General features: G+C 55.4%; 1 protein-coding gene across 2 annotated transcripts; it reads right to left on the bottom strand.

Annotated features, from left to right (window-relative positions):
- Positions 1–262: 262 nt before the first annotated feature.
- On the bottom strand, positions 263–9,707 carry Prr7 (proline rich 7, synaptic). Of its 2 annotated transcripts, none has more exons than XM_005078363.4 (3): positions 9,575–9,707; positions 967–1,609; positions 263–822 (listed from the first exon to the last, which is right to left on the bottom strand). In XM_005078363.4, exons 2-3 carry the CDS (start codon positions 1,370–1,372, stop codon positions 425–427), a joined length of 804 nt encoding a protein of 267 aa, XP_005078420.1. In that variant the 5' UTR covers positions 1,373–1,609; positions 9,575–9,707; the 3' UTR covers positions 263–424. The 2 variants fall into 2 exon arrangements, with proteins under 2 accessions (XP_005078420.1, XP_021087647.1); XM_021231988.2 differs by lacking the exon at positions 9,575–9,707 and adding an exon at positions 8,189–9,525.
- Positions 9,708–12,532: the final 2,825 nt, after the last annotated feature.

The following is a 12,532-nucleotide window of genomic DNA, read 5'->3' as shown; positions in this document are numbered from 1 at the left end:
TGGCGTGGGCGCCGCCCCTCATGACCCGCTTCCCAACTCCCGTCACCTCCGAGGCTACAGGGGGCGCACCTGCATCAAAAGGCTAGATGGAGAATGAGCATCCAGCCCCTGAAAAGCAGCCTTTGGTTCCCGAAGGCCGACTCATTTCTGTACACACACACACCCCAGCCAGGCCAGCAGCAATCGGGCTCCTTCCCTGAGGTCCTACGTGCCTGGTCACTAGCACCTTGGGCTTAAAGCAGCTGGCGTTCCCCGCCGCTTGTACCAAAGCAGATCACACACCTTTATTATCCTCAAAATGTAACAAACGGGGTAAGAAATCCCACCCTCCCCCACCCCTCCCTGCAGTCCAAGGGAAGCATTTAAAAAGCCCCGCAGTCAGGCTAGGAGTTCGCCCGTGGGGCCCGGGACGCCGGGCGCCCCTCTATACGGCTGTAGTCCTCCCGAACAAGGGGATGGAGACAGGCAGGCGCCAAGCTCCGTGCTCCAGGGGCTCGCGGCTGCTGAGCTCTGAGTCGGTCCAGCTGGGGAAGACCCGGCGGCTGCGGTCAGCCTGCAGACAGAGGGCAGGGCAGGGGGCGGCGGGCCGCGGGGCGCTGGGAAGGTGCAGCGCCGAAGTGTAGCCCCGGTCCAGGAACAGAGGCTTGTAACTCGGAGGCGGCTGCTCCTGCTTCTCCGCGCTGTCGCGGCGGCTCAGAAAGGGCGTGACGATCTTGCGGTAGAGGCCGCGAGTGTCCGTGAGCACCTCGCTGTAGGGCGGCGGCGGCTCGGCCATCAGCACCGCCTCCTCGTAGCACGGCGGCTTAGACATGTCCGACTCCGCTGCGGAAAGGGGAGCGAGCGGGCTGTGAAGACGAAGCCGCCGGCCCCAGCCTCCCGCAGAAGCCTCGCCCGGCCACCACCACCCCAGCCCGCTACTCCCGGCGCATCGGCAGGGAGCGCTCGCCTGCCTAGGCGCAGCCTTACCTTGGCGCGGGTAGCTCCAGGGCCGAGGCGGCACGGAGAGGTGCGGTGGCGGTGGGTGCGGCAGTGCGTGATGGTGTGGGTGCGGGTGCGCGTGCGGCTGCGCGGGCCCGTGGTGCAGTAGCGGGTGCACGTGCGAGTGCGCGTGCACAGGCGCCTCCTGACGGCTGCGGTGCGGCGGCGGCGGCGGCGCCAGGCCCGGAGGACTTCCAGCCAGGCTGCCCTCAAGCTCTAGGGGCTCCAGCTCCAGGGCACGCAGGTTCTGCTCCCTCAGTCGCTCCTCCTGGCGCCGTTTGAGGCGGCGGCGCAGGAAGCTGCAGAAGCAGCAGAGCAGGACGATGAGACCCCAGATGAGCCAGAAGCCGGCGAAGCACGTGAGGAACGTGTAGGTGCCCTGGGACATCACCATGGCTGCGGCGCAAGCGGCAGGTCCTCGGCAGCTTTACTGGACGCTGGGCTCCTCGGCGTGGCCCCGGGGCCGCGCCACGCTCCCAGGTGCCGCCAGCGTCACTTGGGGACCTGCGGCCGGGGGCTGCCTGCGGCGGGGCTCAATGGGCGCGCATGCCGGCGGGGGGCAACTTTGGTTCCCGCTCCTTTCCATGGCGCCTACCGGCGCGGGCCTGCTTCACCCGGGGCCGCGAGCGACCTGCGGGGCAGACACAGGGCTCAGCGAGGCTCGCCGGGATCCTGGTGACTCCCGGACCGCACCCGCGTCCCGCGCAGAGCCGGGGATGCCTCCTCGGTGGGAACCCCCGCACTCCCTGGGGGCCGGGTGATGTCACCAAGGGATGACGTCACGCCCCGAGGTTTCCCTGATAGGGTTTCCCCGAATCGAGACCTGGCCACCGCGTGCCGACACGACCCAAGACCGGCCAGCAGAGGGCGCGCGGAGACCGCCCGCAACCCCAGGGTCCAGCTCGAGGTGGTTTCCGAGGCTGTGACCACTAGGGCACTAGGGTAGTCTAGGCGCGGTTACTTTGGGTGGGGAAAAGGAAACTCCATTATTTGGAGGTCCACAAACAGCCCGCTTGGCGCCCAGCTTCTGCCGTGCACTGCTTCTAAATATTAGCCACGCCTTTAAGAGACTGTCGGGCGGCTGCCACTGCATGCCACCGGCCCTGCCTTTGTCTGCTCCCGACGCGATGTGTTGGGCGTGGGCCAAGCGCTCTTTCCTTCCTTCTAGGTGCCTCTGCCAGCCGGATTCCAGCCCCAACTTGACTTCCCTCACCACCTACTCATGCGCAAACCCCACTTGTCTGCGCCTCTCTTACTTCCAGCCCTCCCCTCCCTTCCAGTAACTCCTTTCCCTATTTGCAGAGGGATGGAAAATTAGATGAGATTTGTCTTTCCGACCCACCTCCTATCACAGCAGGGGGCTGGGGACATCCCTGCCTCGGGAGAGGGTTCAGGAGCCCTCATTGCATAGTTAAGGCAGCAAACAACAGTCGGGCTACCATGCTTCCTCACCGCCCATCAACCAGGAGCTCCAACATAACCCGTTGGGCAATGAAGTATTCCTAACGCACAGGCGAGAATCGGGAGAGCAGTTAACTGCACAGATGGCAGCGTTAATTCGGACCTAGGCCTAGCAGCAAAGCCCTGGCCTGAGCTTGTGGGAAGCTCCAAGAGCTGCCTGCCCTTGGCACACCACCACTCAGCTGAAAGGGTGCCGGCACTCAGCTGAAAGGGTGCCGGCACTCAGCTGAAAGGGTGCCGGCACTCAGCTGAAAGGGTGCCGGCACTCAGCTGAAAGCGCACCAGGCCTTGGCCGCCCCACCTTCCCCAGATGGCTCCTGTCTGATTCTCTGGCTGCCTTCAGCCATGCGTCACTTGGTGCCCATGCCAGGCCTATCCTCCCGGGCCTGCGTTCCAGAGCAGACAAGGGTAGGAACAATAGCTCTGCCCGCCCCCTCGACAACCCCACCATGAGGCTGCCATGGTGATGCAGCCAGTCACTGGGAGTTAATTAAATCTGTTCTCCTTTCCTTGAGCCCTTAGGAATAGGAATGTTCTGAGGTTCTGACCAAAAGGGCAGAAGCAGTCCCGGGTCAGAAAAGGTATTTCCGTGGTTGGAGGTAAATTAGAAATGTCTTTCAAGAGTGGGGGGTAAGGGGTCTGCAACTACAAAGATGGCTTGAACCCAAAAGACTGGCCACCATGGACAGCGTGACATGATGGTTCTGAGTACACCAATATAAGGAAGCCTTAAACTGTCAAAGTCATCACAACTCGTCCCCTTTTTCCATGCACATTTTTGTTGTTTTGGGGACAGGTGTCACCATATAGGACAATCCAGCCTCAAGCTCAAGGGCAATCCACTTGCCTCTGCCTCCCAATTGCTGGGATCACAGGCACGTGCCTCCACATGGGGCTCCCTGCAGAAGTGGGAGAATATTAAAATCACCTTGTCACACCACCATTCCATGAAGTGGCCAGCTCAGAAGGAAGACTCATTTCATACACATGATAGGGGGTGTTAACAGAGGGTTAGTCCACATCTGAATTAGTCGCCGCTCACTTTTCAGGTGGTGAACTATGGATGAAAACTCCGGTGTTAGCTTGGCACGTGAGGACTTAGTAGTTAACTAGTAGCCAAAATGTGTGTTCTGTTCCTTCCTGTCAAGGCCTTGGACCACCTGTGATGGTGTAGCTCAGGGAAGTACTACAGGATGAAGAGAGATTGACAGCCCCAGGCTCACAGGGAACAAAGCACAGAAACTATGCCCCCAGGGTATCTCGCTCAGCAGACTGGGCATTAGGCCAGACTCCAAAGCCTAAATCCCAAATCTGTGTGCTGCTGTCATTCTGCAAAGACCAAGAGCCATCATTCACTGCACTGTGTGCAGACGGGGTCAGAGAGAAATCCCTTCCTGAGGACGCGCCACTGAGCCAGCCTCTGATGACAGTCGGGACTCTCTAGTGTCCAACTAGAGCTGAACACACTCTCTTGATGGGGCTACCGAGGGCCAGTCATGCCTGAAGCCTTCTCCTGCACAGTATCTAGTCCACAACAGTCGTCCAGAACATAAGCATCAAGAGGGCCATTCGGGTGTTTCTGAAATGTTCTACTGAACAGGCCAAACTCTCCAAAGCCCCTGCCCCAAGGCTCTTCCCTGACTCTGCATGCTTTGCCCTAGCTGGGGGAACCTGCAGACCCAGACCCCAAGTCTTACTGTCTCCACGGTTGATAGCAAACACCATTCCCTCCAGATGGACTCATGGTTCCATGTGCCATGTTATTCTTTCTGTATCTCATCTTTTGCTTTATTCTTGCAGATGACTAAACATTGGTTGCCCGGGACTCCATCTTGATCTGTATAGCACTTTGGGCTTATGGCTTTGCTGGGTTTTCTTAGACTATCCTGGGATTACACCAAGGGACGGAAGCAAGAGCCCCAGGTGTTTCCTGTCCGCTTTGCTGTCTGTTTCCTCATGGGTCACCACGGGAAGGGTTGAGCTGGCCACTGCAAAGGGCAGAGTTGTGTGCTTCTGGGGGCTGGGGGTGAACGTTTCAGACTGGTACCTCTGAACCTTGTACAATGGCTGAAATGCATGGAAAGGGAGCTTTGTCCAGACCCTGAAAGCTAGCACCACCATCGCTTGGCTCAGTAGCCGGCGGAGGGGGACTCCAGTTGATGTTTTCTAGTCTTTACCTCACTATGTAGCCCAGACTGGCCTCAAACTCATGACAACACACTTGCTTCCATTTCCTAAAAGCTGGGATTACAGACAAAGGCCCCCATGCCTGGCTTCAGAGTTCAAATTTCTAACAATTTCTCAGTAGATGTGAAGCCAGAGAAACTCTGTGACCTAGATCCTGGCCACTAGAATGAGTTCCTGCCAGGGCCTCATGGCCTCCTCCACCGCTCCCAGGTGAGTCTACCCTGAGCCACCTTGCCGCCCTGGGCTAGACAGGATAAAGCCTACTGACCTTGGAACGCTCTAGAGTATTCCTGAAGGCTCCATCTACTGCACACAGTAGCTAAGAGGCACCTGTTGAAGTGACTGGAGGTGTCCAGTCAGCTGTTTGATATCTTTGGGAACACTTCAGGGGCTGGGAAATGTTACTGAAGAAGAAGCCATTGCCCAGCTCTTAGTCCATGTGGGGTTTTGTTTTGTGTTTTCAAGACAAGATCTCACTGTTTAGTTCCAGATGTCCTGGACCTCACTATCAAACTGGCTGTGAACTCAAAGAGATCCTCCTGCCTCTGCCTCCCAAATACTGGCATTAAAGGTGTGTGCCACTATGCCTGGCCCTTGGAGTGGGCTATAACCAAATCAAACCCAGTCATCCATGAATAAAAGAAAAAAATGATACAGAGGCATGGGGTGGACAGAGGTCACAGGGACTCTGGGTGACAAGATGAAACCCTAGGCCGGAGAAGACTAGCACAGGAGACAAGCGTGGCACTGTAGTGCAGTGCAGTGCAGTATAGTGCAGTGCAGTGTGCTGAAAGTGCAGTGCAGTGTGCTGAAAGTGCAGTGCAGTACAGTGTGCTGAAAGTGCAGTGCAGTGTGCTGAAGGTGCAGTGTAGTACAATGTGCTGAAAGTGTGGTGCAGTGTGCTGAAGTGCAGTGTACTGAAGTGCAGTGTACTGAAGTGTAGCACAGCGTAGTGTACTGAAGTGTAGTGCAGCACAGTGTACTGAAGTGTGCTGAAGTGCAGTGTACTGAAGTGTAGTGCATGTACTGAAGTGCAGTGTGCTGAAGTGCAGTGTACTGAAGTGCAGTGTGCTGAAGTGTAGTGCATGTACTGAAGTGTAGTGCAGTGCAGTGTACTGCAGTGAGCTGAAGTGCAGTGTGCTGAAGTGCAGTGTAGTGTAGTGTACTGTAGTGTAGTGCAGTGTACTGAAGTGTAGTGTAGTGCAGCACAGTGTACTGAAGTGTAGTGCAGTGCAGTGTACTGCAGTGAGCTGAAGTGCAGTGTGCTGAAGTGCAGTGCTGAAGTGTAGTGCAGTGTACTGGTGTAGTGTAGTGCAGCACAGTGTACTGAAGTGTAGTGCATGTACTGAAGTGCAGCGTGCTGAAGTGCAGTGTAGTGTAGTGTACTGTAGTGTAGTGCAGTGTAGTGCAGTGTACTGAAGTGTAGTGTACTGAAGTGCAGTGTACTGAAGTGTAGTGCAGGTACTGAAGTGCAGTGTAGGGTAGTGCAGTGTGCTGAAGTCAGAGTGGGTAGAGGGCAGCAGCTGTCCCCTGTCCTTTAGGTGTCACTAGCCTATTCAATGGTGATCTCAGCAACACTCAACAGACAGAGCCAACCAACTCAATTGATTGGAAAACCTTGTCCTGGCAAGAAAGACATATCAATTGGGGGACACAGGTGACATTTCTACACCACCTTCTCACACCAACCCAGATATACGCAGGCCAGAGAGAGCCGAACTTGTTGTAGCTTCTAAAGTCAGCCTGGCATAACCTTATTTCCAGTAGGGCTCAGTATTTGCTGGGACCCTGGCCTTCAGGGTCCTGACCTAGGTCTGGGACCTGACTAAGGAAACTACAACGGGACGTCAGATCCAGCGAATCCTAGGATCGCTAGAAACGAGGGTTTCTTTATGTGCTCATTTTTTCAGATGTGGCCCTGTCAGGGGCAGTGTGGGAGGAATGGGGAAGGACACAGAAAGCCCACACTCGGCCTAGCAGTGGTGGCGCACGCCTTTAGTTCCAACCCTCGGGAGGCAGAGGCAGGAGGATCTCTAAAGTCAAGGACAGCCTGGTCTACAGAACGAGTTCAATGACAGCCAGAGCTACACAGAGAAACCCTGTCTTGAAAAAACAACCAAACAAAAAAGCCCATACTCATATGAACACCTTATTCCTGTGGTTTCCCTGTGTTTCCATCCCCCACTCCCCATGGGCATGATAATTTGTTCTTGCCAGGGAGGAAGCCACGTGATAGGGAGAGCTAAGGCTCGTGTCTCATAAGGAGCAGCCTGCTGTAACATGTCAGGCACCGAGGGAGGCGTGGATTCAAATCCTGTTTCTGCCCTAACTGAACCACGTGATTCCATCCTAGTCCTACACTTAACATGGCTTCTTTGCCTTGGGACAGGGGTGATAAGATCTGCCTTAGGGGCTGGAGAGATGGCTCAGCAGTTAAGAGCACTTGCAGAGGACCTGGGTTAAGTTTCCAGCATCCACATAGTGCTTCACAATGATCCAAAACTCCAGTGTCAGGAGATAAGACACCCTCTTCTGACTTCCACAGGCACCAAGCACACACACGGTGCACAGACAGAAGTACACGTAGGTAAAGCACTTATAAAGTGAATAAATCAAGTAAAGAAACTTGTCCAGTAATGCCTAAGGCCTAACTACAGTGGAGGGCAGGGGCACAGCTGATGAGAAACACTTTGAGCCCAGTGCACACATCTACACCCCTGCCTGTGGCCCACAGAGGCCAGCACCCAGCATCGAGGAGGCGGTCCAACGGAGATCATCCCCACTTATCCATGAATGGCATGCAGCCTAAAGAGCTAAGATCTTCAACTTTAACACAACTCATTCATGTGTCTTGTTGGCCAACGACTTAACAGTATTTTTCAATATTCATTTTCTTCCTAACATCTGAGTAGAGGCCAGTTTTTAATGCTTGACCTCCAAAACTGGGTGATCTAAACACACAAAGTACACGTAGTGTATGATGACATGAATTGATGAACAGCTGCCTGGCGGCATCACTCATCCCACTGCCCGTGACCCCAAATGGAGGCCTTTGAGTTTCCAGTCTCTGAGCTGAACTGGCTGATCAGTGGGCCCAGCACTGTGAGGCCTGTGTTTACACGCTGTGAAAGCCAGAGAGCTTTACACACTTAGAGACTGGGGGCTGGGGGCTTCCCAAGGGGCTAAGGCAGCCTAACTGAGGCTTGGGCTCAGCTAGAGAGAAAATGGAGGAGGGAGAGGGAGCAGCCTATCCATAGCACACCCTATACTGAATGCCAGGGGAAGGAGGCCGGCTGATTCGGTGGGAACAGGAAAAGGTGCGGCAAGGCTTGAGACGGGGAACTTCTTTGCCGGAGGAACATGAAGGAAGGCTACGAGTGGTCCTCTGGCAAGCTCCAGGATGCTTTCCTGCCTGGATCACATGGCTAAGAGGGGCCGTACCAGCAAAAGAGCCTGCAATAGACCCGGCTGTACTGCTGACTGGTCCTTTGACCTTGGACAAGTCTCTTCACCTCCTGAACCCCACGAGACTTCATCTCTGAAACAGGGATAACAAACTTACCTTGCACAAGTGTTCTGAGGGTCAGGAGACTATGAATGTAGAGCACTCAGATGCACACAGAGCAGGCAAAAAAATGTGAGGAACCTGTCACTGATTCCCCAGGTTCCTGCTTCGGGGACTCAAGCCCGACTTCCCAGGTGGCACCCATTTAAGGGCATTGTATGCCAAGGCCTCAAATGCCCCAGATCTTGGACACCAAATACTTCACTAGATAGAAAAAAAAAAACAACCTAGGGTGGCTGTGGTCTCAAGGGTGCTGTATCTGAAGCCTGTGGTCAGGGCTGGCATCTGCTGAGTCAGGCCCTACTGGAGGGGGCCATTTCCCTCCCCAGCACATTGCCTGATGAAGGGAGGTTGGGAGGGGAGCCAGAGGTCATTTCCTCTGACTCAGCAGCCATTCGAGGGGCTCCCTTGGGCAGGGCACCTCCATGTGGCACTGGCCTCTTTGCAGGCCAGCTTCCATGCCACCCGTGCACACAGTCAAGGCATTGTGCACAGACAAGAAAGGGGCACTGTGGTCCAGACAATGAGCTGGGTCGCTCCCATCTGGCCTGGGACTCAGCTTCCCCGGGCCAGCAATGTCCTTTGCTCTGCTTCTAGCCCTCCCTGGAGAATGGTGGCCAGGACACCAAGTGGAGGCCCATTGCAGGCCCATGATTTGACACATGCCCTGGCCATGAGGGCAGAGGCTAACTAGCTTATTGCCTCTTCCCTAGTAAGGAAAAATCACAACCGAAGAATGCGATCTTGGACCAGGCCATGTCGCAAGTGAGCAGACCTCCCTAGTGGTGGTACTAGTAATGGTAGTCACCCGGCGGAGACCCCAGACCCAACCTCCAGGCCTCCTCCTCCCGAGGCAGGCCCAGGGTCTGGGCCGCCTCCACGTTTGCAGCCACCCTGGGAGTCCTGTTGCGACGACTGCAGCCACGTGGGAGCCAGCTCGTGCCCACGGAGCCGCTCGCCCTCACCCCCACCCTCGACGTGACCAGTCAGGCACACCCAGACCGGCCAGAGGAGCGATGCTCTCTCCACAGTGCACCCCCTTCGTCCCCCCTTTCCGCGCCCCCGGCCGTGGTGGGGGAGGGGGCGTCGCCACCCCGCAGTCGCGTTGCTGGGGAGCGCAACCCCGTTGCTGTGGCAACGGTTTCCAAGCGAACTGGTGGCGGCTCGCGCCCGGCTCGGGCTCCCTTGCTCACTGGCGCTCGTTCCCCTCCTTCCTTCCCACCGGTGTGGGCTGGGGGAGGGGCTGCCCACTGTCCCGGTCGGGGTCCGGGTGGCGTTACCAGGCTAAAACTCTGGGCCACCCGCAGGGAGGGCCATCAGCCCGAAGACCATCTTCCGCCCGCGCCCTGTTCCCGCCCGGCCCGCAGCCGTCGCGGTACTCACGGGCCCAGGCATCCTCCTCGAACTCGTCTTCCTGCCTCGGGGCGAGCGGCCCAGCGAACAGAAGCCCCAGCTTGGAACAGGCGGCGGCCCGGGAGAGCAGACAGTGGCAGCGAAAGCCGCTCCGAGTGCTGGGCTGGAGGCGCGGGGCGCGCGCACGGGCGCGTGCTGAGCCTGGCGTGCGCGCGCGCGCAGCCAACAGAGGCACCCCCTCCCACCCCGTGCTACACGCCGCCGCCGAGGCTGCTGCGAAGAGGGAAGGGGTGCCCACCTGCCGCACCCAGTCACGGCACACAAAGGTGTGAGCTCGCACTACCAAGGACATCCTAGCACAAAGAAAGTACACTCCGCACAGCTCCTGGCAACAGGCTACCTAAAGAGAGCATACACCGACAGCTTCGTGGCACAAAGCGGCCATACACTCAGGATGCTTAGCGGAGCAGGTGAGTTCACGAACCCAGACGCTCATACAGCTCAACCTGTACATGTCCAAACATGTACTGGAGCAGGGGCTAGTGCAAGTCAGCACCCCAGTGTGGCCTCCCTACTCAGGACGCCACCCTCTGTTCAAGGCATGCACTCTAACATGCCTGCTTAGAAGCAACACAGACCCACCTCTTGTGCTGAATCTCCAAGTCTTCACGGGCATGCTCGCCCCAAGGGAACAAGTACCATAGAGCGGGTCATCTTAAGCTTGACCACGGCTGTACTGGCTTTTCTACCGTTTCTACTTCAACTTCTCTATGGCATTCAGGGTGATTTTCCAAAAGTACCTCTCACCACATCAATGGGGGACACTTAGGGCTTTGAGAGCCAGGATCTAGGTAAGTTTAGCTCACAGGTAAAGGACTCAAAACCATTGAACCCAAAACTAAACTAGCTTTGGTTATTGGTGGTTCCAGGTGTTTCAAAAGTTAGCATCAAACACAATACCCCCACAGCTCAATTTAAAGCTGTGCCACCAGTCCCTGGGGAGAAGAGACCGGCATGCCTCTCCCTATACTTCTATTAAAAACAAGTGAGCAAACAGCCACATGAAGGTTAGGACTCATGTCCACCATGGCTTAGGATGAGAAAGGAAGTGTACTCCAGATTCAGTGTTCAGTCCCTTCCTTTGAACATGGACACCCAGGGTTCAAGGGGATAATCATTGCCTGCAACTACCCCTGGGTGCCATCAAGGGTTAGCAGCTAACAAAACTTGTTCCAAGGTACACTGAACACATTTCTATGCGGCCACTAGGATTCCAGACACTTAGAGAGTTAGACTCAAGGATGCCAAGACCAGCAGTGGGGGAACCTTGCTTCTGGTAGTCATACCCTCATGTGAGGAACTAGCAGGGGTCCTTTTGTCTGAGATGGTGTTTTTTTCCTCACAGTTCAGGGATCAAACCCAGGCCTCTCACACATGCTAGAAAAACACTTCTGCCACTGAGCTACACCCACAAGCAGCCCATATTTTTTAGTTTTTCAAGACCAGGTTTCTCTGTGTACCCATGGCTATGCTGGAAGCCCCTTGTAGACCAGGCTGGCCTTGAACTCAGAAGTTCTCCTGCTCCTGCATCCCCAGTGCTGGAATTAAAGGTGTGCACCACCACAGGACAGCACCTCCCGCACTCCCAACCTAGTCCACGTGTGTGGTGTGTATACAAAAAAGGCCAGCACTGTCCAATGCACATGGATAGAAATACCAGAGAATGGCTTGTCAAAGTTATGTTGCAGTGGTTTTTTACATGGCGGGCAGGTCCTTAAAATACACCCAGTCAAAACCCTTGTGGGACACTCCCAATCAATAGTAGAGTTCACACAGAGCATAGCTTTCAAAGATGGCTGCCCAAGTCCATCATCCATTTGGTGGGCACAGCTGGCCTTGCCCTGGGGAGTATCAACTCCAGCACATTTGGGGTTAAGGGACTACCGCTTAATGTTGTCCACTAAGTCTTAGCCCTCTACAACCCTCTACCACAATGCTGATCACACTGAACGTGACTGTTCCCAAGTCTCCCTGCCTGCCAAATTAGCTCCAAGCTGGCTGGGACCTCCTCTCCACATGGGTCTAGTTCTCACCACAGGGCTGGCTGTTTGACGGTCTTGTTGGGACAGTTCACGAAGGATTTCAGGTTAGCCTAACCTTAGAGGAGTTCCCTGGATGCCTCCTAGCCCAAAGGATATGGAAGGCTCTGTATCCAGTAGCAGGCAAAGTATTCCATGGCACTGCCTGGTACCCACTCACCTTGCATACCTTTCATTCATCTGGCTTTCTTTCTACCCAATGAAAACTGCTTCACAAGCCCCTTATCTCCTTCGTACGGACAGACGCATTAATCAGCAAACACTGTGCGTGCAAGGAGGCCCCTGCTGAAAAGACGTGTCCGCACCGATCGGTGTGATGGCATATACATGTAATCCTAACGTTGCACAGGAAGGCCAGAAGAATCAAGTTTGTGGCCAGCCTAGCTTAGCTACGTAGTGAATTCTGGGCCAGCAGGGGATCATCGATGGACTCCCAGGTTGTTTCATAGATTCTAGTAGCTGATATGCAAGGAAACTGGCATCCTCAGACCAGCAGGGCCTAGGCAGAATCAGCTTCAGCAATTGCCAGACTACGCTGTGTAGCCCTGGCTGTCATGTCCACAGCTCACAAGCAAGGTGGTCCCAGGGACTCTTGGGAAGCTCAAGCCCCTGAGAGGAGTTTGCAAGGCCTTGGAGAATTTTGTTGTTAAACAGCTCTTGCCCCCCAACATTTGCATAGGAAATCTCCTTCCCTCCCCAAACGATCTTGCTAATTCCTCTCTTCTGGTGGCTGCTTCAGGACCTGGTAGTCACAAATTTCAGAAAACTCTGCAATTCAAGTGGCTGGTCTCTCCTATTCCCTCCACACACTCAAATCACCAAGATCCTCCTTGGTCACCCACAAGAGAAACAGCTGGAGTCACACATGTGTCACATCAGGGCGGACACA

Source organism: Mesocricetus auratus, unplaced genomic scaffold (genome assembly GCF_017639785.1).
Source record: "Mesocricetus auratus isolate SY011 unplaced genomic scaffold, BCM_Maur_2.0 Super-Scaffold_100013, whole genome shotgun sequence".
In the NCBI taxonomy this organism is placed as follows: domain Eukaryota; kingdom Metazoa; phylum Chordata; class Mammalia; order Rodentia; family Cricetidae; genus Mesocricetus; species Mesocricetus auratus.
The sequence above is the reverse complement of the archived record's forward strand: the minus strand, read 5'-3'. Positions and strand labels throughout refer to the sequence as shown.

What these genes read in the sequence shown, in the direction of transcription:
- Prr7 (XM_005078363.4), bottom strand. Translation starts at nt 1,372, where the DNA reads ATGGTGATGTCCCAGGGCACCTACACGTTCCTCACGTGCTTCGCCGGC. An exon ending in CTGGAGCTACCCGCGCCAAG is followed by an intron (nt 823 to 966) that starts GTAAGGCTGCGC and finishes CCCTTTCCGCAG; the next exon opens with CGGAGTCGGACATGTCTAAG.